This window comes from Cervus elaphus, chromosome 4 (assembly GCF_910594005.1).
Source record: "Cervus elaphus chromosome 4, mCerEla1.1, whole genome shotgun sequence".
Taxonomy (NCBI): domain Eukaryota; kingdom Metazoa; phylum Chordata; class Mammalia; order Artiodactyla; family Cervidae; genus Cervus; species Cervus elaphus.
The window spans coordinates 52,568,625-52,594,353 of record NC_057818.1 but is presented as its reverse complement, the minus strand read 5'-3'; the positions used below and the strand labels follow the sequence as shown (position 1 = coordinate 52,594,353).

The window sequence follows — 25,729 nt, the reverse complement described above, 5'->3', positions numbered from 1 at the left end:
ACACACGACAGCAGCAAATCGAGACTTTCAGTTTTCATCTTTCATAGAAATGTAATCTTAATCAACTAGGTTGGTATTTTATGGTTAGCACTAAAATTTCCATCCCCCAAGGAACAGGTATCCGCACTATAAGCCCTTGCCATTCCCATCCCTCCCCCAAAAAGATGTCATGACCTAAAATTATCCTTTCTTTTCTTTAACTAACAATTCCTTTGCCCAACTCTTTTGCTTAGGGAAAAAAGTGTCCATTTTGAATAACCCTCCTATGGTGACCAGTCCACAAACTGCTTCATAAAGGCAAATTAGATCTTTAAATTTACCCATTGGAATTTTTTTGCGGGGGGGGGGGGGCGCGCCACGAGTGGCTTGTGTGATCTTACCCCCCTGACCAGGAATCCTACCCAGGTCCTTAGCAGTTAAAGTGCGGAGTCCTAAGCACTGGACCAAGAGAGAATTGAATCTGATGTTTAAGAGTAATAACCTCATCCGAAACTTACGGAAAGCCGTTAGAGAAGGAGAAATTTAATTCATCCAATGTTCTACTGCGGCAAATGATAGAGTGAGATGGACAGCGCGCAGCCTGGTAGGAGGGTCCTCACCCTCCTACCAGTCAATCTTACCAGGGGAGAAATCTGGAGACCCTCCAACTAGACCAAAACTGACCCATCCACATCCGGGAACGGAGAGGCCTCAGCCCAAAGGCATCACCTTCCACGCCCCACCCCTCAAACCACTGCTCTCTGAAGCAGCTCTTGCCCCCAAATTCATGACTGGGTTAGACAGGTTCCCAAACAAGTTCCCACGGGTCGCAAAATGCAGAAACCACTCACCGGTGCCAGGTAGGAGAGGGGGATAACAGGACCGCCCAAAGCATAAGTTCCGCCCAGAGAGGAAGTTCCGCCCAGAGCGGAAGTTCCACCCAGAGGCTGCTCTGGGGACACACTTCCCACAATTCCCTTGTCGGGGTCGCGCCTGTGCGAAAGTGTCCGAGAGCCTACCGAACTTGTTGACTACACTTCCCAGAAAGCCAAGTGGGCATACCCGCCCCCCCCCCCCCCCCGCCCCCAATTCTCAGAAGGCCTGCAATCTGAAGCCTGCAGTGCAGGAGATCGAGGTTCTATCCTTGGGTCGGGAAGATTGTGTGTAGAAGGAAATGACAACCCACTCCAGTATTACTGCCTGGAGAATTCTATAGACAGGAAACTGGCGAGCTGTAGTCCTTGGGGTCGCAAAGAATCGGACAAGGCTGAGCGACTAACACTTTTCATTCTTTCCACTGGAAGTATTTAAGACCCTTCACAGATGTTGGACTACAGTTTCCACAATGCCCTTGCAGGCAAAGTTTATGCAGTCAACATCCTGGGCAGTAAGGTGGTTTCGTACTAGAGGCGAGTGTTACCCTCTCCTGAATCCAGGAGCGGGGACTTTGTATGTTGTTTAAACCACTGTTTGTAAGCAAAACTACATATCATTTAAAAGTTTAGTTCAAACTCCAGTGATGGACTTCAGATTCTCTGAAAGAACATCGGACACGGTGAAGGCTCTAGAAGCTGCACGTTTGAAAATCTACACTGGTTAGAATTCCAGGCTTTCACTGAAGTGACTTGGGGTCAATGCCTGGTTGAGATTAGAGATCCTACAAGTGTGGCGAGGCAAAAAGCATACAAAGCTCAAAAGTGTATTATAACCTTTACGGGCCCAAGAGAATACAGTGATTTTGTTGATTCTTTATTGTGTCTCTCATATGAGTCTGAGTCACCGAAGTCAATGAGTCAGAGACTTTTGTGGTAGTTCAGTGGCTAAGATTCTGGCTTCCACTGCAGAGGGCCTGGGTTTGATCTGTGCTCAGGGAACTAGATCCCAGAAGCCCATAATAAAGATGGCGCATGCCGCAAAAGCGAAGATCCCACGTGCCACCAATAAGACTTGGCACGGCCAAATAAATGAATATTGTAAAAATATTAATTCAAATGGATCATAGACCTAAATGTAAAACCTGAAACTGTGCGGCTGTTAGAGTAGGAAAAAAAAGTGGGGGCAGAAAAACCTCTGTGACATTAAATTAGGCAGAGTTCTTATATCTGACATCCAAAGCACAATCACAGAAGAGAAAAACTGAACTTCATCAAAAAATTAAAAAACTTAAATGCTCTGTGAAAAATACTGCTAATGGGGCAAAAACAAAAACCACCCACTGTGACAAAGTATCTGCAAAACACATGAGAAAGGACAAGTGTCCAGAACATATAAAAAACTCAAAAATAAAGAACAAGAAAATAGTTCACCAAAGAAAATAGGTCTATGGTTATCAAACATTCATGTATAAAAATGCTCAACTTAGTCATTAGGGAAATGTAAATTAAGACCAACATGAGAAACCACTACTACTGAAATGCTAAAAAATAAAACCCTAATATGCACTGGTGGTGGGAGTGCAAAATGGCATATCCACTTTAGACACATCTGTTTTTAACAGTTAGACATACTCTTACAAGCCAACAATCCCACTCCTAAGTATTTACCAAAAAAAGAAAACCTGTGTTGATACACAAATATTGTCGGACAGATCTAGTTAATACACCATATAGAAATTACCATACTTGCTGCCACTGGAGGTGGAACTGACAAGAACGGTACACAAGGAAACATTCAGGTTTAATAGAAATGTGGTATATATTGATTTTGGTGATGATTACACAAATAGATTTGTCAAAATTCATGAAGCTGTAAACGTGAGATTTATGCATGTGCTTGCATGCAAATTACACCTCGATAAGGAACTGTTAGCATACAAAATTGCTGGCCACACACAACCTGGTGATTCTGTAGCCATTAATGGGTTATGACCTTCAGTTTGACAAGCACTGGTTCAGAAGATCTGCAGGGTCTGGACGATGACCCCAATGTCTAATCAAATCCTCCAAGCCTTGGAGAATTCCTCTGTTTACAAGTTTATAGAAAATTTTAGAGAGGAACTGAATAAAAATTTCAAAAGTGACTGTTCTCCCTTTCACTCATTTCACATTGCTCAACACCTGCAGTGTGGTAAGCACTGAAGAGGCAGAGTGGACTTGCTGTAAACAAATTCCATGCCTTCTGGGAGCTTCTGTTCTAGTGGAAGAGATTTGGGCATTTCTGTCTTAGTACTTTTGGTTGCCTCCAGATTGGACCCATCCTTCCCACGCCTCTCATTCGTGTAGTTATCTGCTAAATGTCAAGGTGCTGAATGAAGTTCTCTTTCTCCACACTCATGAGGCTTCTCTGCTATGTGGTCACCCAACCACCATGACACTTTACAAGTTCTGGAGGAAATAAATGTTTTGTTTTCTATGACAGGACTATTTCAGTACGCATGTGAGATATTAACACATGCAGTTTTATAGAGATTCTTTGCTGTATGTATTCTCTGATTAGGCAAAGTCCTTGTCACCCTCATCCCCAGCATGGACTCGCTGATGAATTGTAAGACTGGAGCTCCAACTGAAGCCTTTCCCACACTCCTCACATTTATATGGTTTTTCCCCTGTGTGGACTCTCTGATGGGCCTGGAGGTATGAGCTCCAACTGAAGACCTTACCACACTCCTCACACTTATATGGTTTCTCTCCAGTGTGAACCCTCTGATGGGCTTGAAGGTATGATCTCTGTCTGAAGCGCTTACCACACACATCACATCGGTATGGTTTCTCTCCTGTGTGGACTCCACGGTGAGCCAGAAAATTTGAGGCCCGACAGAAGCCTTTCCCACACTCCTCACACTGGTAGGGTTTCTCTCCAGTATGGCACCTCTGATGGGCCTGCAGCTGTGAGCCCACACTGAAGCCTTTCCCACACACTGCACATTGATATGGTTTCTCTCCAGTGTGGACTCTCTGATGCACTTGAAGGCTTGAGAACTGACTGAAGGCCTTCCCACACTTCTCACACTTATAGGGCTTCTCTCCTGTGTGGATTCGACAATGAACGTTAAGATCTGAACTCCGGCTGAAGCCCTTCCCACATGTACCACATTTGTATGGTTTTTCTCCAGTGTGGCCTCTCTGATGGGCCAGAAGATTTGAGGCCTGACTGAAACCTTTCCCACACTCCTCACATTTATATGGTTTCTCTCCTGTATGGACTCTAAAATGAATGTTAAAATCTGAGCTACGACTAAAGCCCTTTCCGCATGCATCACATTGATAGGGTTTCTCACCACTATGGCCTCTCTGATGGTCCAGAAGATTTGAGGCCCGGCAGAAGCCCTTCCCACACTCCTCGCATTTGTAAGGTTTCTCTCCCGTGTGGCTTATCTGATGGGCCTGGAGGTGGGAACCCACACTGAAGCCTTTCCCACACTCCTCACACTTATACGGTTTCTCACCTGTGTGGATTCTACAATGGATGTTTAGGTGTGAGCTATAACTGAAGCCCTTGCCACATGCGTCACATTTGTAAGGTTTCTCCCCAGTGTGGATTCGCTGATGAGCCTGCAGGCGTGAATGCCAACTGAAGCCTTTCCCACACTCTTCACATTGATAAGCTTTCTTTTCCGTGTGAACTCTCTGATGGACATGGAGATAGGAGCGCTTACTGAAGCCCAGCCCACATTCCTCACATTTATAGGGTTTCTCCAATGGGTGGGCTATCAGAGGAGACTGAAAATGTGAGCTTTTTCTGATGTTCCTCCCACACTCCTCTAATCTGTGTGGATTCTCTCCAGTGAGGACTCTTTGATGTTGATGAAGATATGACCTCTGATTAAAACCTTTATGTGACATATCATGATTGTTCAGTTTTGCTCTACTGTGGACCCTCTGATGGGCTTGAAAACTTGAAAACCGACGGAAGGTGTTTTCACATTTTTCACATTTATAGGGCTTCTCTCCTGTGGAGGCTGTCTGGTTCATTTGAAGGTGAGAGCCCCATATGAAATCCTTTCCACACTCCACCCCTTTACAGGGTTTTCCTCCAGTGTAGTCTCTGTGCTGAACTTGAAGATGTGAACTCTGAGTGAAGTCTTTACTGAACTTATCTTTGTAGAGTGTGTCACTTTGTTTTTCCAATTGAGAGCCAATTCCTTGGATAAGTCCCATGGAATCTCGACACCTGGTTAATTCCTCTGTAACCTGTAGCCAGATTTTTGAGCAGAAAAACTCTTCGTGGGGCAGATACCTTAATCCAACTTCTCGAAGAGTCTCTATGCCATTTAGATTCTGATTTCCTAAGAGGATAAAGAAAATTAAGAGATGGGGCATATGAGTGCTTTGCTCAGAGATGCCAAGGTTGTAAACTTTCACCCACACCCTAAGTCCTTATGGGGACATAAAAACTTCTATTTTTCTTCAGCATCATGTATCATTTGCATACCTCCAGACACTGAGAGCTGTTCCACCAGGCTCCCTTTAACTACTCATTAGTGGGATCCATTTAGAATCATAATAAGTTTCATAGGTGAAATATAAATTAGAGATCTAGTAGCTACAGAGCAAGAAAAACACCTCCTAGGGAATGTTTACCAAGACGAAGCTGCATGTTACTGAAAGCTTTACTTTCTCTGCTGCAACAAGTGTTTAATAAACAGCTTTCAAATAATTGCACATCTAATCCAAATGCTCAAAAGCTCAAGTAAGACCCTTACTGACAGATTATCAGAAGACATCCCCAGGCAGTGTTGAAAACTTTTGCTTTGTTAGAAGTTTTCTCCACTGGAAGGAGCTTTGGAGGCCCTGGTAGGTTGGAAAGATACATGTTTGGGAGAAAATAATTTATCACCTAAGGGCCTAAAGTTCAGAGAATAAGCAGATAGAGTGGTCTTTTGTTTCCTGCTGGGAAATATCCTACAGGAAGACAATATGCAGAGAAGTTTACTATAATAACATACACTATTCTAAAACTTCACATCAGAAAACTTTCTACAGCTTCCATTGGGGAAATAAAAAAGACTGAAAAATTAGAAGATACCCTAATTTTTACAACAGAGTAAGACCTTGCAAGGAGGAAACAAATAGGGCAGAATACAGATTTTAAAAGTCAATATTGGACAGGAAGTTACATTCTCCTTGGAACTTGGTTCCACCAATTAGTCATATAGCTTGCTACTAACTTCTTTTTAGGTGTCTTTAAGTGTCATAAGTAATGCCTTATCGGTGATGCCTCTCTTATTACCATACAATATCATATACTAAATTCTCCCTATATATTCTACATTCCTGGAAATTTCCATTAGCCATACGCTGTCTTGTTTTTACATAGCATATATTCCCATCTGACATACTGCATGCATTGTATAGGGCCTAAGGGCCGGCAACTACCCTGACCTCCTGGACTACATTTCCCAGAATTCTGCGGGGAGATATTAGCAGTCCGCCCTACTATAGCTGCAGTATGTGAGCCTACACGGAACTTTGGACTACACATCCCATAATGCAAAGGGAGTGTGTGTGGGCCCTCCACACTACCGCCCTCTTGGACTACACGTCCCAGGAAGGTCCGAGAGGAAAACCGTCAAAGCCTCAACCCCTGATGAGGAAGTGGCCAGTTCCCCTGGTTTTCACTTCGCTTAACCCCTAAGGTCTCAGGCAAATATCTTGCCAGTCTACCGCATCAGCCCTAGAACAGGGTTACAAGTTTAGAAGCACTTTAGACGTGTCCAAGGGCCTAAGTGACATAAATGCGTTACCAGCCACAGAGGCTTCCTGGTAAACCCGAGTTTTACTGTTGAAATAAAAGAGAAGGAAACTGGGCTTTCTTTGGAACGGGCTTAAGTCAAAAGACCTCAATCCCTGAAATGTGACCAAACATGCTTTGTCCTTACTGGTTCCACATTGAGAGGGTCCTCTGTTGTAATTCTGTGTTCCCTCCTCACGCACATCTTTTCAACAGGAAAAGTGAAGGTCGCTCAATCGTCTCTTACTCTTTGTGACCCCATGGAGTATATGGTCCATGGAATTCTCCAGGCCAGAATACTGGAGTGGGTAGCCTTTACCTTCTCCAGGGGATCTTCCCAACCCAGGTTTCCCACACTGCAGGCAGATTCTTTACCAGCTGAGCCACGTATGTAAAGAATCTGCCAGCGATGGAGGAGATGGGGTCAATACCCTGGTTGGGAAAATCCGCTGGAAGAGGGCATGGCAACCCACTCCAGTATTCTTGCCTGGAGAATTCCATGGACAGATGAGCCTGTCAGGATACAGTCCACAGGGTCACAGAGAGTCAGATACCACTGAAACAACTGAGCATACGTATCTACTTCGTTTCCAGCTGCTGAATTTGTGCTCCCCATGTTATGTATTTATAAAGTACAGCATAAAGATTCAATGGTTGAAACACCAATTTATCTGTGTATGCAAAACAATTTTTTTTTTAATTATGAAATTGGCTTCTGGGATCCTATCATAATTTTGATCTTTATATGCCTTATGAAAATATAGAACAATCATATTATGAGGTGATAACTACAAGGGATATTTAGTAGTAATTTTTACAAATTCCATTGTAATTTCCTGCTTTTATAGTACTGCTACTGCTAAGTCACTTCAGTCGTGTCCAACTCCGTGCGACCCCGTCCCTGGGATTCTCCAGGCAAGAACACTGGAGTGGGTTGCCATGTCCTTCTCCAATGCATAAAAGTGAAAAGTGAAAGTGAAGTCGCTCAGTCGTGTCCGACTCTTCGCGACCCCATGGACTGCAGCCACCAGGCTCCTCTGACCATGGGATTTTCCAGGCAAGAGTACTGCATTGGGGTGCCATTGCCTTCTCCGTTGATAGTACTAGCCAATGAAAAAACCGTAACATGAAATTATAAAATGAAAAAATACCACAACATGCTCCTAAGTAAAACCACTATGGAAGAGTATCCCTTGACACATGATCTTATGCATGTCTACATACAGATGTATGTGTGCATGCAAACATATATACACACACACACAAAGATTTGATTATACTCTGAAGGTTACAATCTGTGACCTCTCAAAGCCCATATTGTGTATCTCTTGCCATTATATTTGCCAGAATTTTAATGGCTTCAGATTAATATAAAAATATAGCAAAACTCAAATTCCTACAGCTGTACACTTATTTCCATTAAAAAAAATTCAGTGACGTCACTGATGTGGTGTTTATCTTTTTCGTATATTAACCTCATAATCTAAAACATTCAATTATATGATTTTTAGATCAAAGAGATGTATAACCTATACACTGATAAGTACTCCTTTCCCAAAACCATGCTTTACTGCTACCAACAGGTCAAAGGACATAAATGTCAGTCTTGCCTCAATAATACATTGAATAATTTTATCAAGTTCCTACAAGTTTCCTGGGTATTTTCCTCATGGACGTGTGTGAAGAATATGGCATAGCCTCTACCTGAGAAATTTTGACAGAAGAAATGCTACAGTTCTTAGTAAGCAAACATTTCAAAGTCTGGATAAAAATGAGGGAATTAGAAATAGGTAACTTCAAGGTCAACCAATAAAACTTTTTCTAGTGACAATTTTTGTGACATTTTGAAAATGTTACAGTAAATCCTGCCTTAACATTGAGTGACTCACAAAAAATCAAAAATCAAAAACTCACAAAAAATCAATTGTACAGTTACCTATTGTTGAAAAGTTAGTAACATTTTCAGTTTGTACTGTCAGAAAAAAAAATCACAAGACAGTTCAATTTTATATTAGATTCAATCCTTGGAAAACTGGACAGGGCCTCAGACAATAACCCTACTTGAGAACGGAGGCTGTGGGAGGCAAGGAGCCAGTTGCAATAGGCTCATATCATATTAATACTGCAGATTATAATATCAAGTGGTTTTCTGTACTTCAACAAATGATCACTTCCTGAATTAATTTTACTTGGTAGGTTTCCTCCTCTGAAACAATTTTTAAATAGTGTACACTTCCCCCTTTTGGTTTATTTAACATACATGAACTGAGCACACATACAAGCAAGAGTCGATGTTAAGGTTGTGTAAATTCAACATCCAAGTCCCTGCCCTCATGGAGCTAACAATCTCCTGGACATCAGTTTTGACAAGCCCATCCTTACACTTTCATTAAAGGCAAGACCAAACTCTTCCGCTCTAAGTGCTATCTCCCTAACTGGTATCTAACAAATGTCAAAGTTCTGAATGCAACCCTGACTGCACCACTCAGAGGAGGTTTCTGCTGTGAGGTCTGGTGAACACTGGGATATGTTCAGCTACTGCTTCGACACCTAATACCTTCCCTCCTATGAGACCTGACACTTGCAAGAACTCAGGGTTGCACAAGAGTTTTTTGAAACAATCATTTTGTGGAACTTCTTTCCTCTGACAGTTCCCTGATGTTCTTACCACTCTCATCACTTTCATATAATATATCTCCAGTATGAATTTTGTGATGACTTACAAGATTGGAGCACCAACTGAAGTTCTTACCACACACGTCACACTTGTAAGGTTTCTCCCCTGTGTGAACTCGCCTGTGATACTGAAGCTGTGAAGACCGACTGAAGACTTTACTACACACATCACATCTGTAGGGCTTCTCTCCAGTGTGGACACTCTGATGAAGCTGAAGGCTTGAGGCCTGACTGAAGTGCTTCCCACACTACCCACACTTATATGGTTTCTCTCCTGTGCGGACCCTCTGATGCATGTCGAGGCTCAGGCTCCACTTAAAGCCTTTCCCACACTCCTCACATTTGTATGGCTTTTCTCCAGTGTGGACTTTTTGGTGGGCTTGAAGGTATGACCTCCGACTGAAGCTCTTGCCACACTCTGCACATTTGAATGGCTTTTCTCCACTGTGGAGTCTCTGGTGGGTCAGAAGATGAGATGCCTGACTAAAGCCTTTTCCACACTCCTCACAATTGTACAGTTTCTCTCCAGTGTGGATTCTGCAGTGAGTTTTAAGATCGGCTCTGTGACTGAATCCCTCCCACACTCTTCGCATTTGTATGGTTTCTCACCAGTATGGATCAGCTGGTGGATCTGAAGTCGTAAATTCTGATTGAAGCCCTCTCTACACTCCTTGCACTTGTAGGGTTTCTCTACACTGTGGGCCTTCTGATGGATTTTAAGATATGAACTCTGACGAAAGCCTTTCCCACATAACTCACATTTATAGGGTTTTTCTCCTGTGTGGACGACAAGATGAACTTGATAATGGATTTTCATCCTGAAGTTCTTCCCACACTCATCACATCTGTATGGTTTTTCTCCTGTGTGGACTCCCTGATGGGCTTGAAAACTTGAACTGTAAACTTGAAAACTTGAAGCCCTTACCACACACTTTACATACATGTGGTTTCTCTCCCGTGTGAATTCTCCGATGGGCCTGAAATTGTGAAGGTTGAATGAAGCATTTACCACACTCCTCACATTTATAGGCTTCTCTCCTGTGTGGACCCTCTGGTGGATATGCAGATTTGAGCTACAAGTGAAACACCTCCCACACTCCTCACATTTGTATGGTTTCTCTCCAGTGTGGACCATACAATGACTGTTAAGTGCTGATCTGCGGCGGAAGTTCTTACTACATATATCACATTTGAATGGTTTCTCCCCAGTGTAAATTCTCTGATGTTCCTGAAGATGTGAAGCATGAATGAAGGCCCTTCCACATTTGTCACAATTGTGAGGTTTCTCTCCCATGTGTAATTTACAATGAACAGTAAGTGTTGATCTATGACTGAAGCCTTTCCCACACTGCTCACATCTGAATGGCTTCTCTACAGTGTGGACTTTCTGATGAATTTGCAGCTGTGAACTCTGGCTGAATTCCTTGCCACACTCATCACACTTATAGCATTTCTCTCCCAAGTGAACTATCTGATAATGTGAAGTGCTGAGCTGTAACAGAAGCTTTTTCCACACTCACAACATGTATGAGACTTCTCTCCTGAGTGTATTTGTTGATGAAGATCAAAGTTGGAGAGATCACCGAAAGATTTTGTACATTCATTACACTAAGAAGGTGTCTGGCTAGTGTGAATTACAGATAGTCTGGCCCCATTCTGGCCAGGTGAGTCATGTTGGTGGTGGAATTCAGAATGTTTTATCCTGGAGTCTTGACACCTGTTTAAGTCACTAGCAATGTTTCACCAGATCTGCCAGCAGGAAAGCTCTTCATGTGGTCCTACTTCTGAAATAGTCTCCATCTCACTTTGGATCTTTTCTTCTGCAATGACACAAAATTCAGAGATGTGGACAACTGAAGGTTCTGTTCACTGTTTTCAAGATTTCACATTTAGGAGAGAGTATGAGACTTGAATGAATCCAGAGAATGTTCCGTTTGTCCCTTCCATTGTGTGTCATGTGCTCTGGTTTGCATGCCAATGGAAACCAAGTGGTGGTCCAGGTGGCTCCTACCCACTACTACTAAGTGTAACAAAACCCACTGGTGTGAGCTTCCTAAATAGGTGCAAGTTAAACGTCAAAAATGTAACTTGAAAAATTGATAATTAGATGCAAACTGTTCACCTATAGACACTTTCTATTGGATTCAAAGGCAGTGTAAAATCTCAGATAGTAAACTTTATAGTTAGTAAATGATGCAGACAAAAAAGTTATAGAGATAATAAAATATGAATCAACTAGAACTTTAAGAGAAAGCAAAAACTTTTTTCCAAGTAAACAAAACTTGGAAGCAACTAAGATGCCCTTCAGCAGGTGAATGTATAAATAAAAAGTATGGTACTTCCACACAATGGAATACTATTCAGTGCTAACAAGAAATGTACTACCAAGCCAGGAAAAGATGTGGAGGAAATGTAAATACTTATTTCTAAGTTCCAAAATGGAAGCCAATCTGACAAGCATACATACTGTATAATTCCAACTATATGACGTTCTGGAAAACCCAGTGCAGCCAAATAAAATAAAGTAAATAAAACTACATATTTAAAAAGAAAGAAGAACCAGCATCGTCATCAACAGGAAAGGGTTCATCACATGAAATACCTATGAAAGTGATATATATAAATCTCCAACACCTGAAATGCAGGTTTTGGTTATCACAAAGCATGCATTTCTTACCATGGCTCATGTGTTACAAAAAAAAAAACAAAACCCTCAAAAACTGAGTCTAACTTCTTGAGTTACTTTGCTGCACTGCAGAAATTAGCACAACATTGTAAATCAACTATTCTTTCATTTAAATTAAAGAAAAAAGGAAGAAATTAAAATAGAAAGGAATTGGGAAAATTGACTAAATTTTAAAAACTAAAAGGAAGAAAAAAAAGAAAGTAATCAGATAGGCAATCATCAAAAGACAAAAAATGCTCTGCAACCTCCTTCCTTCTCTCTGGTTTTAACATGACCTGGTTTTTAACATCCCCTTCACACTGAGAGAAACAGAGGTCTCCGGTCTCATCCATCAAACTTACACAGAGTCAACAAATATTTACAGATGCCTGCAACATTCAGAGAAGGCAATGGCACCCCACTCCAGTACTCTTGCCTGGAAAATCCCATGGACAGAGGAGCCTGGTAGGCTGCAGTCCATGGGGTCACTAAGAGTCGGACATGACTGAGTGGCTCCACTTTCACTTTTCACTTTCATTCATTGGAGAGGGAAATGGCAACGCACTCCAGTGTTCTTGCCTGGAGAATCCCGGAGATGGGGGAGCCTCGTGGGCTGCCGTCTATGGGGTCACACAGAGTCGGACACGAGTGAAGTGACTTAGCAGCAGCAGCAGCCACATACTGGACTGCTCCCGGTACTCAACAGGACAGACAAAACTCCACACTCCTGGTGATCACACTCCAGTGCTGAGAGAGGGGTGATAAATAAGCAAAGTCTGTGAGATCCAGTAAGATGCAGAATGAGGAGAGAAAGGAGAGGATGGAATTTTACACAGGGTGGTCAGAGAAGGCCTCTCTCATGATGTTGGAACTGAGCGGAGACCTGAAGGCAGAAAGGGAGGGAGCTGGAAGACTAGTGGTAGAATAGTAGATCTGGTAGAGTTAAGGGCTCAGAGGTGGAAGAATCTGCTGTGATCACAGTAACTGTCCCCCAAAGAACTCACATCCTGATTTTTGGAGCCTAGACTATGTCAGACTATGTGGCAAAGGGGAATTAAGATTGCAGACAGGATTTAGGCTGCCGATTAGCTGACCTTAAAATTAAGTGCACCCTCTACTTTGGGGTGGAGTGGGAGGCTCAATGCAATCAAAAGTCTCCTACAAAGCAGAAGCATGATGCAGGAAAAAAGCGGAAGAGGGACACATGACAAGGGAGGAGGGGGCAGAGACAAGGGATGTCGCTAGCTGTGAAGCTTGAGGAAGGTGGCCATGAGCCACTGGAAAGGCAAAGACACATCTCCCCCAGAACCTCCAAAGTGAAACCATGCCACACCTCTGACCTCTGGAAGTGTAAGATGTTCAATGTGTGTTGTGTTAAGCTATGGTGTTTGCAGTCATTTGCTCAGGCAGTCACGGGTGATGCAGCATCCCTGGCGTGGTGTGCAGCATGGGTGGGAGACAAGGAGCGAGAGGAAAGGAATCAGAGGGACAGTGGGGGACCATGAGCAGATCCTGGAGGACTCCAGAAGCCACTTTAAGAGGTTTAACTTTAAGAAAAATAAGAAGCTACAAAAGGCTTGGAAGAGAGGAATGGCATCACTTTCCTAAGTGATTTCCTCATGGCAGTCCTTCCTAAGCATCACTCTTGGCTACTACCTGGAGAACAGACTATAGGAGGGGCAGGGCAACCAGTACAAAGGTGTGTTAAAGAAGAGGTCTGGCAGTTTGGATGAGATGACAGCCAAAGGGTTGGAGAGAAGTAAAAACACATGGGAGGGCTTCTCTAAGGACCCCCATCTGCCTGGTTCTTACCTGACTTCCCTTCTCTTTGAGTTGCTGTCTTTACCACCCAAAGCCTTTTTTCCTTTTCTAAGTGAAATATATCATGTCTGAAGGGGTGACACCCTGTGAACATGCAGAGTAACATATTTAAAATGAACATACTCTGTGGCTGATTCATGTTGATGTTTGGTAGAAACCAACACAATACTGTAAAGCAATTATCCAATTAAAAATAAATTTAATGTCAGAAAAAAAGAAAATAAAATGAATACACTAACAGTACAATTTACTGGAAATTAAGATTCCTGTATTTAACATTGGTCAATGAGTCAAAACGAGCATAATGAAAATATTTTTAAGAAAACATGACCTATTTGAAAAAATATTGGAACTTCTCTGATGGTCTAGCAGTTAAGATTCTGAGTTTCTATGCAGGAGGCACAAGTTTGATCTCTGATTAGGGAACTAAGATCCCTCATGGCCCAAGGTGCAGTCAAAAAGTAAAAAGGAAAACAAAAAAACCCCAAAATACCAATATTTCAAGACCTGGACACATAAATACAGTAAGTACTACAGAAACCAATTTCTCAGCAGTGCCTATTTTCATTCAATCTCCCCCTCACTGGTTCTTATATGACTCACACAAATGGCCAGAGTTTATCCTGCAATGTATTCCATTCTTCCTGACAAATTCTGATATTTTTCTCCCTTATTTGATTTTGTTAAAAAGCTTTGGTATGAAAGTCAGGTCCCCACATGCCATTTCAAGACCCCAAAAGCCTTCCACATCTGAGGACACAAAGCCAAACCAGGGAGATGACCTTGTTAGAAAAGGTGCCTGGGACCTCTCTGGTGGTCCAGTGACTAAGACTCTGCACTCCCAATGCAGGGGGCCTGGGTTTGATCCATGGTCAGGGAGCTAGATTCCACATGCCGTGACTAAGACTCGGAGCAGCCAAGTACATATTTTTTAAAAAAGACAGGGCGCCTGTGCTCACCCACTGAGACCAGATTCCGGAAGTTCTCCAGCATCACATCCTGGTACAGCTTCTTCTGGGCCGAGTCCAGCAGCCCCAACTCCTCCTCCGTGAAGGTCACAGCCACATCCATGAAGGTCACTGCCTCCTACAACAAACAAACTCAGCTCAATCTTTCAACCAATGTCCAGTGGAAGAGGGACTACGCCAAGGAGAGGTGGTTGATGGGAAGATATACCAGCTCCTGTGGAAATGTGTAGACTTTCCAGCCCCCATCCTTCTGTCCTGCCAACACCACACACTGACTTTTCTCAGCCTCTCGGGAAGTGAGGCTATGGAAAAGAAAGGATGGGTGAGAGGTGAGTTAAGATTCTGAAGGATTTCAGTCAATTTGTAGAGTTTCCAGCCCTTCTTCTATCCTGCCAATGCCACACACGGATTCTCCTCAGCCTCAGTGGCTTCCTCCGTGATTCTCCTTCCTCAGTGGCAACAGACTGACTGAAGTCCCTCAGACTCTGGACTCACTTCCTACCCATCCTCTCCACCTTCTTGGCACTTTCCCTTTTTAAGTAGCCACTGATCCTAAGATGCACATTACATGTGTCTGGTGTTATACCAACATTTTTAAAAAATATATTTATTTATTCGTTTGGCTGAACCAGGTTTCAGTTGCAGCATGCAAATTTTTAGTTGGGGTGTGTGGGACCTAGTTCCCTGACCAGGGATTGAACTCAGGCCCCCTGCATTGGGAGTATGGAATCTTAGCCACTGGACTACCAGGAAGTCTCCCCAAATCATTTTAACAAACTAAAATCCCACAAGCCATGTGGTGCATCAGAAAAAAAAAAAAAAAAAACAGAGAGAGAAAGAAAGAAAGAAGAGCTGTGCTATGCTGTTATTTGGATATTCTACCTAAGAAACAGCCCACACAACACAGATCAAATGTACTCTTTCTATATTGAATGCATAGTACATCAAGGACAAAAAACTGACATTGTTTTCACAACTGATTTGAGGGGAAAAGGTATCATGGAAGAAAGCTGTCACTGAAGGGTTGCCCAGAACAGTCAAATTTCTAAACCACCTAAATGTCTACAGGTAGGATGTAGTCAAAAATAAAAAGCTGCCAAAAAATTAAAAAAAAAAAAAGGTGTATCAATACAGTGGCAAATGTGAAGTACCCATTTAAAGTTAGATGTACACCTAAATACAAATACAGTTATAAATGCACATGAAGAAAAGACAAAGAGAAAATAACAGTTAGTTTGCCAGTAGGGAAGTAATGAAATGGGAGAGTTATTCATTTCTAGTCATTTTTCTACTCCATAAAATATATAATAATCACATAAAATAAAAAATTAAACCAAACACAAAGAAAACTCAAGAAGGACAACGTAATGTCTCCCATGTCTCCTGTTCTGCTTGAGTCATCCCAAAACAAACGTGCAACAATCTGAGCAATGAGATGGAACTTTAAAGTGAGAAAGGCAGGTACTACTCACCTTGAATGTGGTCATATTTCCTCCTATGCCTAGGGATGAGCACAATCCTGAGTTATACAGGTTCTAGGAGGTCAGAACTGTCTGAGAGAGTTCTGAGAGTCTGAGAAGGCAGAAAAAGACATGAAAGAGTAGCTTGGGTCACTGCTCATCCACACAGATGCTTCTTGTGAATGAGTGCATGAACGTTCATAGCAGCATTACTCATAATAACCTACAACTGGAAACAACTGGAATGTTGGCCTATGTGAGAATGAACAAACTGTGGTATACTCATACAATGGAATATTATGCATCAATAAAAATGAATCCAGTACTGATTATGCTACAACATGGGTAAACCCTGCAAACGCTATGGAAAGCAAAAGAAGACAGACATAAAAGACTACATACTGTATGATTCTATTTATATGAAATGTCTAGAATAGGCAAATCTATGGAGACAGAAAGTATGTTAATGGTACCCTGGCTTTCTGGGGAGAGAATGGGGGTTAACTAAGGAATCCAACTGCAGAAACGAAATTGTTCCAAATTATCATGGTGATAGTTGTGCTGCTCAGCAAAGTTACTAAAAATCATTAAACTGTACACCTGAAATGGGTGAATTCTATGATACATATATTTCAGGCTGGTAAAAATAAATGTTTATTAATCTACATGTCATTTAGATTTGCAATATGAATTTATGGATTGAGTCAATACTAATATTTATATATGAATGAATAAACAAATAAGTAGGGAAGGAGAAGCTTCTCTTTACAGTAGAATGTAAATTAGTAAATGTATCTCCCTATTAAAAAACTTTAATAACTAAAAAAAAAAAAACTTTACAATGAAGAAATCTGACAGACATTACCTGAGCCTAGTAAACAAAGCTGAGTTTACTAATATAGGGATACACTGATATCCTCTGGCTCCAGCTATGTTGCAGTGACAAGGACACCTCACACTTCTGTGGAATCCCTGCCAACAATGCATAATCTGAACTTAACAATGGAAAACATCAGACGAACCTTAAATGAAGAACTTTCTCCAAAATAACTTGACTATATACACCCCAAAAACATAGACAGCATATTAAAAAGCCGAGACATTACGTTGCTGACAAAGGTCCATCTAGTTAGAGCTACAGTTTTTCCAGCAGTCATGTATGGACGTGAGAGTTGGACCATAAAGAAACCTGAGCATCAGAGAATTGATGCTTTTGAACTGTGATGTTGGAGAAGACTCTTGAGAGTCCCTTGGACAGCAAGGAGATCAAATCCGTCAATCCTAAAGGAAATCAACCCTGAATATTCATTGGAAGGACTGAAGCTGAAGTTGAAGCTCCAATATTTTGGCCACCTGATGCGAAGAACTGACTTATTGGAAAAGACCTGGGAAAGATGGAAGGCAGAAGAGGATGACAGAGGATGAGATGGTTGGATGGGATCACTGACTTGATGGACATGAGTTTGAGCAAGCTCCAGGAGTTGGTGATGGACAGGGAAGTCTGGCATGCTGTCTGTGGTGTCATAAAGTCGGACACAACTGAGCGACTGAACTGATACTCCCCCAAAATATTGTAGAATCATTCCACATTAAAGAAGAACATTAAGAAAAGTATGAGAAAAATTCTGGAAGATGTTTATAAACAAAAAATATGACATAAGGCATAAAATTGGACTTTGAACTGGGTGGGAACCAGTTATGAAGACTTTTAGTTAAAAAACATAATAAATACAAGACTGTGGATTATTTAATAGTATGGTATCCAATATGCTATCTGGCATTACTTACTTATGATTAACTTAATAGGTATCTACTAGATAAAACACTATTCTTTAGTGTAATATCTAACATTACCAAGTATGTGATGCTAAAATTCTACAATCAGTCTTTCTGAAAACCCTCTTACCAAGACACCTCCTGATTTCATGGTATGTGGGCTTCCTTCACGCAGAAAGTTAAACTAAGCTGTTATTGAATACAGGTAACTTCCTGGTGTTATTTGGCTGATGGAGGTACAAAGCAGATAGGCAAAACAATTGGTCAATTTGGGTAACAGGTATATGAGAGCTCCTTATACTATTTTTGCAACTTTTCCATAGGTTTAACATTATATAAAGATAAAATAGCCTTAAAAGTCAGAAAACAGTCATAGGAATGGAAATAATGAAAATAGTAAGACTAAAAGAAATTATATGGAAGTTCATTAGTTTATTCTTTCTTATCAGTGTTTGGAAATTCCCATAGTTAAAACACATAAGGGGAAAACCATTGAGAAAGGCGTGATTTAAAAAAAAAGAATCTGTAAAATGTTTATAGACAAATATACAAAAAGAGCCACTAAGCAAAAACGTATTAGAAGCTTAACACTTGCTATCATTACACCCTGGATTAATGAGTAATTAAGAAATTTCCTCTCTCAAATTTCTTAATTCTTGAATGCTCACAATAAAAGGCTGTAAGAAAAAGAAATACTATTCACAACAAGGGAAACAAAATAGTTGACAATGACTTTAAAAACTCACAGGAAAGTCCAAGCCCATCTTATTTGATTTAAGGCCCTTCACGATCAATTCCTAACTATGATGCCTGATTCCACCTCGTTCCTAAGCCTTAAGGACTAAAAGACTATGAACTCAAGCTCTGGACTGACTGCCTGAATTTCAACCTCAATTGAGCCCCTGACTTTGTGGGTGACTATGGGCACATAATTTACAGTCCTCTGAGTATCAATCTCATTTTGCAGAAGAGGGGAAAAAGCAAGATTTCTTTTCAGAGTCATGTTGTGGCACAACGTATTTATTTGTGTAAAACCCTCATAATGGCGAAGAAGGCAATGGCAACCCACTCCAGTACTCTTGCCTAGAAAATCCCATGGAAGGAAGAGCCTGGTAGGGTGCAGTCCATGGGGTCTCAAAGAGTTGGACACAACTGAGCGACTTCACTTTCACTTTTCACTTTCATTCATTAGAGAAGGAAATGGCAACCCACTCCAATGTTCTTGCCTGGAGAATCCCAGGGACGGGGTAGCCTGGCGGGCTGCCGTTATGGGGTCGCACAGAGTCGGACACGACTGACATAACTTAGCAGCAGCAGCAGCTCATCACTGGGGCTTCCCTGGTGTCTCAGAGGGTAAACAATCTACCTGTAATGCAGAAGACCAGAATCAGATCCCTGGGTCAGGAAGATCCCCTGGAGAGAAGAGAAAGGCTACCCATTCCAGTATTCTCACCTGGAGAAATTCATGGACAGGAGGCTGAAAGGCTACAGTCCATGGGGTCGCAAAGAGTTGGACAGGACTGAGCATCTAACACTTTCACTCACTGAAGTTAACAGTGAAGGGTTAATTATTATCAATGCCCATGTCCAGTTACACATCGGACACATTCTCTGATTGATACTGCCGCCATTGTAAGAGAAAAATATCAAGTCCTACTCACGTGGAGCTTTGCAGTTAGTAGACCAGGAGTCACTCCTACCTCCTGTAGTTCTTTCTGAGGTCACGCTGGGGAAAGAGAGAATGCTAGGAAATGCCAGGACCGAGCCCTCATCCTCGTTAAAAGTTAAAGCCTCCCTTCCCTCCGAGCAGTCTGGACCCTTCTCTTCCAAGTCAGAAGGGGTGCAGGATGACCCAGTGTGGCACAGACATAGAAAGAAGGGTAAGGGTCACTGAAAGTGGATCTCTGATGCTAACCCAGGTACCTGACCATTCTTTCAGAAATTAACAGCAAGGAGAAATCAGCACTCACTATTTGCCAGGAACCGGCTAAGACTTTTATTTGTATCACCTCTTCCCAAAACAACTCTACTACGAAGGTCATAGTATTTTAAAGAAAAGTAATGGGTGGCTCAGGCAATAAAGAATCCTCCTGCAAAGCGGGAGATCTGGGTCCGATCGCTGGTGAGGAAGATCCTCTGGAGGAGTGCGTGGTAACAGTATTCTTGCCTGGAGAATCCCATGGACAGAGGAGCCTGGCGGGCTACAGTTCATGGGGTGGCAGAGTCAGACACGACTGAGCGACTAAGCGCGCGCACGCACACACACACACACACACACAAAATGGGAGGCACAGGGAGATTAACTCCACATGCGAGGAAGTAGACTAGGCACGCGCGCGCGCGCACACACACACACACACACACTTTAACTCCCCATACGAGAAAGTAGACTAAGCACGCGCGCGCGCACACACACACACACACACACACACGGAGGCACAGGGAGAGTAACTCCCCATGCGAAGAAGTAGAAGGGCGCGGGCAAGGTTGAGAGGCGGAGCGGGCTAGCCCAAAGCCACGGAAACTCTTAATCTAGGAGATATGCCAGGGGAGCTGGTCCTCTCTCAGAGTCTCCAGAATACCCCAACCGCTCCGCCAACGGGAACGCACACCGCTGCCTTTGCTCCTCCGCACCTGCACTCTCCGCTGAGGATTCTTTTCCCCTAAGTCGATTGCCAGGTAATTGCGCATCCCACGCACAGATCCAGAACATTTGGAAGGGCCACCAAGACGCGGAACTGACAAGCCCGCCCCACGGAAGAGACACCAGCAACCTCACTCTCCCTGGACGGAAGTCCTAGGAGTTCACGGGGCGTCTGGACTACACTTCCCAGAATCCATCTGATTTCCCCTTCTTGAGCGGCAGTGCAAGAAACTAACAGTGTCAGAACTACACTTCCCCGAATGCCAAGGGACACTAACCAGAGTCTCAATTTTCAGGAAGAAGTGTTGGAACTACGGGAGCTGCTTGACTACACTTCCTAAAACTCCACAGCGGAAAGAACCCCACAGTCCCGACTCCCCGGGCGGTGATGAGGTTCCCTGCACGGGGTCTGTTAATTTTCCTTGAGTTCCCCAGTGAAAATATTCCATAGACACGACTTTCTGAAATCGAAATGTCTCCCAATTATGGCAGGAGTGTTGTTGGAAAGGGAACAAGTAGGGAGATTCAATCTTCAAGATATTAACTGCTTAGGGGACACAAGGTGATTGAATGCAGGCTCATTTTAGTCTAATCTGATGTTAGGAAGCTAAAGCTGTGAGGCAAAAGAATAGGCGAAGGGGAATGATTTGGGAGGGGCAATGGGGAAGGAAGGAGGTAGCAGTGCCAACTCCAGACCCTGTGGTACCATGCTTTGGCAGGAAAAACAAACTTGAGAGGGCCAAAATGGAAACTCGTCCTCATGGAAAAGCGCTCTTCCCTCACCTAAACTTTTCATTGAGGTTGATATGATCCCTACTTTGGATGTGAAAGCACCAAATTTCAGAAAGTTAAGAAATTGTCTGCTATCTCAATGCAAGGGTAATTGCTGAAGAGCTTGGGACTAGAGTTACGGGGACTCCAAAAGCGTGTGATTTAATGACAGAGCACTGAGGAGGATTCTATTGGTGAGGAAGGATATTTATATTAATATGAAATGTTGCATTTATTAGATTAAATATTAATATTTCAGGTTAAAATCTTTATTATAGGTAGCAATATTAAAACATATGTTACTCAAAGCTAATTAAAACAGTATAAAGCAAAATGGGGGAGGGGGATGATACTTAGATTCTGTCCCTTGAAGATAACCAGATTTTTTTCTCCCCATAAACATTCTTAACATGTATCAACACACAGACTTGGTTTTTTTGTTTTGCCCACACTCTATGGTATGCAAGATCTTATATAGTTCCTTGTCCAGGGTTTGAACCCACACCCCCTCCAATGGAAACACAGAGTCTTAATCACTGGACCACCAGAGAAGTCCCCACTTGTACTTGTTTTTTCAAGTCTCGTATTTTGCCTCTATTTCTCTAAATTCAATATAAGCTAGACATTTTCTAATAAAAGCCACTGAAAATCTAAAACCTTTCAATGATGATTATATAATGATTCATTGAATGAATCTGAGAGATGAAAACAAAACAGCCCCTGACATGTGAAAGCTGGCATGGCAATCCAACTAGGTCAATGTTATTCTCCTTTAGGATATAAACCAATCACAGAATACCATCCTCAAATGAGGTGTCTCTGAGACTATGGGTAAAGTAAGACAGAACAAGGCCCCTCCATAATTTTGCTTAGACAGATAAAAATAAGGTCACTGTGCCACCCACATAATACCAAGTGTCACCCTCTTGGCTAAAAGAGTGACTGCTACTTCTTTATGACTTTAGACTTTATCTTTGTTTTGTCTGCTCTCCCAAAGCTTTCTGACAGCATCCAACCTAGAGTGAACCCTGCTTCCTTAGGCTCTGTCCCAAAACACCCAACCAAAGCCCAAATCCGGTAACAGATTGAGCAGGGACATTTCCATGTGGCATGGTGGAGATGCAAGGGCTTCTCAGTCCCGTTGTCCCTTGGCAGTACCAGTTCCCTGAGTGAAAAACTGAGCTGCTGCCTACCCTCTGGCCACATGGGGACAAACAGGATATACATAAGCTTCCTGTTACAAGGGATAAGCTGGTGCAGTGGGTGCGGACAGAAGTCTGAGAGGTGACTCCTGGAAGAGAGGGAGACTATATCCTACCCAGGCTTTTGACCAAGCTCAAACTCCCTTGTGTGCAACTCGCCAACTCCCATGATGTCCCAGGGGTTGCAATGTCTGGAAGAAATACAAGGGTCCTGTCCAGGAAGCTCTATCCAGTCCAGATCACTCACAGCTCTCATTTTTGTGCAGTACCAAACGACTGATCACTTTACTGAAACTTTTGAGAAAATCTCCTCCCTGAGGGAGAAATTTAAAAATTGAAGTACAGATAAGGACAAAGCAAAGTCACTCAGTCGTGTCCAACTTTTTGCGACCCCATGGACTGTAGCCCACCAGGCTCCGCAATCCACGGAATTTTCCAGGCAAGAATATTGGAGTGGGTTGCCATTTCCTGTGCCTCAGCTGGTAAAGAATCCGCCTGCAATGTGGGAGACTTGGGTTGGATACCTGGCTTGGGAAGATCCCCTGGAGAAGGGAAAGTCTTCCCACTCCAGTATTCTGGCCTGGAGAATTCAAATTCGGACAGGACTGAACAACAGGTAAGGACAGAAGCTAGCAAAATCCCATGCTAACTGGATGCTGCATCTTATTCAAGGGGACATTGCAGATTCAAATGTCTCCAGCCAAATAACATACTTAGGGATGGGACCAAGGTCTCCGTGTCTTCACCAGAGACAGTGGCCCTATTCTCCAAGATAAAAGGGGGAAACAGAGGAATTAAGACTTTTCTGGGAGTCATGGACGCTGCATCCCATATGGTAGATTTTCTAGGCCTCTGTAGGTCTAAAGATTAAACTGGTGACACTGGGCTTTGGGGATGAACCTGGTAGCCATAGTGCTTATGTGCTTGTGTGGCCTATGTGCCTGATGTGGTTGTGGGTGCGATGCTTTGGGACATTTTAGGTGCCAGTCACTCTGGTTTCCATAGGCAAGTGCAATGTGGGCACGGACATTTTGGCTGCCTTTGGCTCAGAATGACTCCAGCTCTTAAGTGAGTATGCTACCTCAAAGCAAAGAATTCAAGCCATAACAGTGACTCCTGCCTGCCACCTAAATTACCCAATCCCCAGTGGGCTTTTCAATAAAAGCAGTGCTACATACAAGGCCAAACCATGGATAAGCTAAAATGATTGCCCTACACCTCAAAATTGCACAGTTTCTCCAACAAGATTTTATTCACACTATCTGGTTTAATTCTCAAGCCACTGTACTATGAAGGTAGTGTTAAAAAAAAAACTAACAGGTCTAAAGTGTCATTTGTTACACACACACACACACTCACACTGGCTTAAGACTCAATATTAAAAAAAACAAACATCATGGCATCTGGCCTCATTACTGCATGGCAAATAGAAGGGGGAAATGTGGAAGTAGTGACGGATTTCCTCTTCTTGGGCTCCAAAATCATTGCACACAGTGACTGTAGCCATGAAATCAGAAGGCGATTGCTTCTTGGCAGGAAACTAATGACAAACCTAGGCAACGTATTGAAAAGCAGAGACATTACTCTGCCAACAAAGGCCCATATAGTCAAGGCTATGGTCTTCCCAGTGGCCACATAGGATTGTGAGAGATGGACCAGTAAAGAAGAAAGAACACCAAAAACTTTATGTGTTCAAACTGCAGTGCTGGAGAAGACTCCCAGAAGTCCCTTGGACAGCAAGGAGATCAAACCAGTCAATCTCAAGGGAGATCAATCCTGAATATTCACTGGAAGGACTGATGCTGAAGCAGAAGCGCCAGTATTTTGGTCATCTGATGCAAACAGTTGACTCACTGGAAAAGTCCCTGATTCTGGGAAAGATTGAGGGCAGAAGGAGAAGAGGGTGTCAGAGGACGAGATGACTGGAGGGCATCACTGATGCAATGAACATGAACTTGGGCAAACTCCAGAGGATGGTGAGGGATAGGCAGGCCTGGCGTTCTGTAGTCTGTGGGGTCACAAAGAGTCAGAAACAACTGGGCAACTCAACAACTGGTTTAATTCTCAAACCACTGTACTACTGAAAAGGAAAAGTTAAAATTTTACATAACTTCCTGCTTGTTCTGCCTCAGTAACTCAGCTTCCTCCTTGCAAAGTCTGGATCACGTAGGTCACGTAGTCTCAGAAAGTGGGGACTTGTAATACTAGGAATTGGAGGTTATCTCAGTCAACTTTTCCTGCTCTTTGCAATTGCCCAGTCCCTGCCAACCTGCTTAATCATGTCTCTCCATGTAAAGGTACGGCATCCCCCTCCCCATCTTGATAGCTGTTCCCGCCTGTGCGAAATCCCTGATTTTAAACCAGCCTGTTAGCAGCTAGTGTTGCCCACTATAGTTTGTCTATAAAAGCTCTGTAACCCCTTTGTTCGGGGCTCAGAGCTTGGAGTACTAACTCCTCTGAGCCCACCGGTGTAATAAACCTGAGCTCTCTAACTCTCCCAGTGTGATGGTTGGTTTTGTGATTCCTGGTTTCTGCAACACTATGAAGGTAGTCCTTTTTTTTTTTTTTTTTAAGGCCTAAAGTGGACTCATTTGTCACACACACACACATCATGGCAGCAAATCAAGACTTTGTTTCAGTTTTCATCTTTCATAGAAATGTAATCTTAATCAACTAGGTTGGTATTTTATGGTCAGCACTAAGGAGGTAATCTTCTCTTGTGTTGTTGGAAGAGGGTGTTTGCTATGGCCAGTGCGTTCTCTTGGCAAACCTCTATTAGCCTTTGCCCTGCTTCTTTCCGTACTCCAAGGCCAAATTTGCCTGTTACTCCAGGTGTTTCTTGACTTCCTACTTTTGCATTCTAGTCCATAATGAAAAGGACATCTTTTTGTGTGTTAGTTCTAAAAGGTCTTGTAGGTCTTCATAGAACCATTCAACTTCAGCTTCTTCAGCGTTACTAGTTGGGGCATAGGCTTAGATTACCGTGATATTTAATGGTTTGCCTGGAAATGAAGAGATCATTCCGTCATTTTTGAGACTGCATCCAAGTACTGCATTTCGGACTCTTCTGTTGACCATGATGGCTACTTCATTTCTTC

General features: G+C 42.7%; 2 protein-coding genes across 2 annotated transcripts; both read right to left on the bottom strand.

Annotated features, from left to right (window-relative positions):
- Positions 1 to 2,648: 2,648 nt before the first annotated feature.
- Positions 2,649 to 20,787, bottom strand: LOC122692145 (zinc finger protein 45-like). The gene is made up of 5 exons (XM_043899419.1): positions 20,649 to 20,787; positions 19,676 to 19,740; positions 16,251 to 16,350; positions 14,770 to 14,896; positions 2,649 to 5,203 (listed from the first exon to the last, which is right to left on the bottom strand). The coding sequence occupies exons 3-5, from the start codon at positions 16,263 to 16,265 to the stop codon at positions 3,411 to 3,413; spliced, it is 1,935 nt and encodes a 644-aa protein (XP_043755354.1). The 5' UTR covers positions 16,266 to 16,350; positions 19,676 to 19,740; positions 20,649 to 20,787; the 3' UTR covers positions 2,649 to 3,410.
- Positions 7,726 to 11,124, bottom strand: LOC122691416 (zinc finger protein 234-like). Its single transcript, XM_043897976.1, is given in 5 exon segments — positions 7,726 to 9,901; positions 9,904 to 10,234; positions 10,236 to 10,354; positions 10,357 to 10,816; positions 11,107 to 11,124. Coding segments are annotated over 5 exon segments (1,560 nt in total). The 3' UTR covers positions 7,726 to 9,269.
- Positions 20,788 to 25,729: the final 4,942 nt, after the last annotated feature.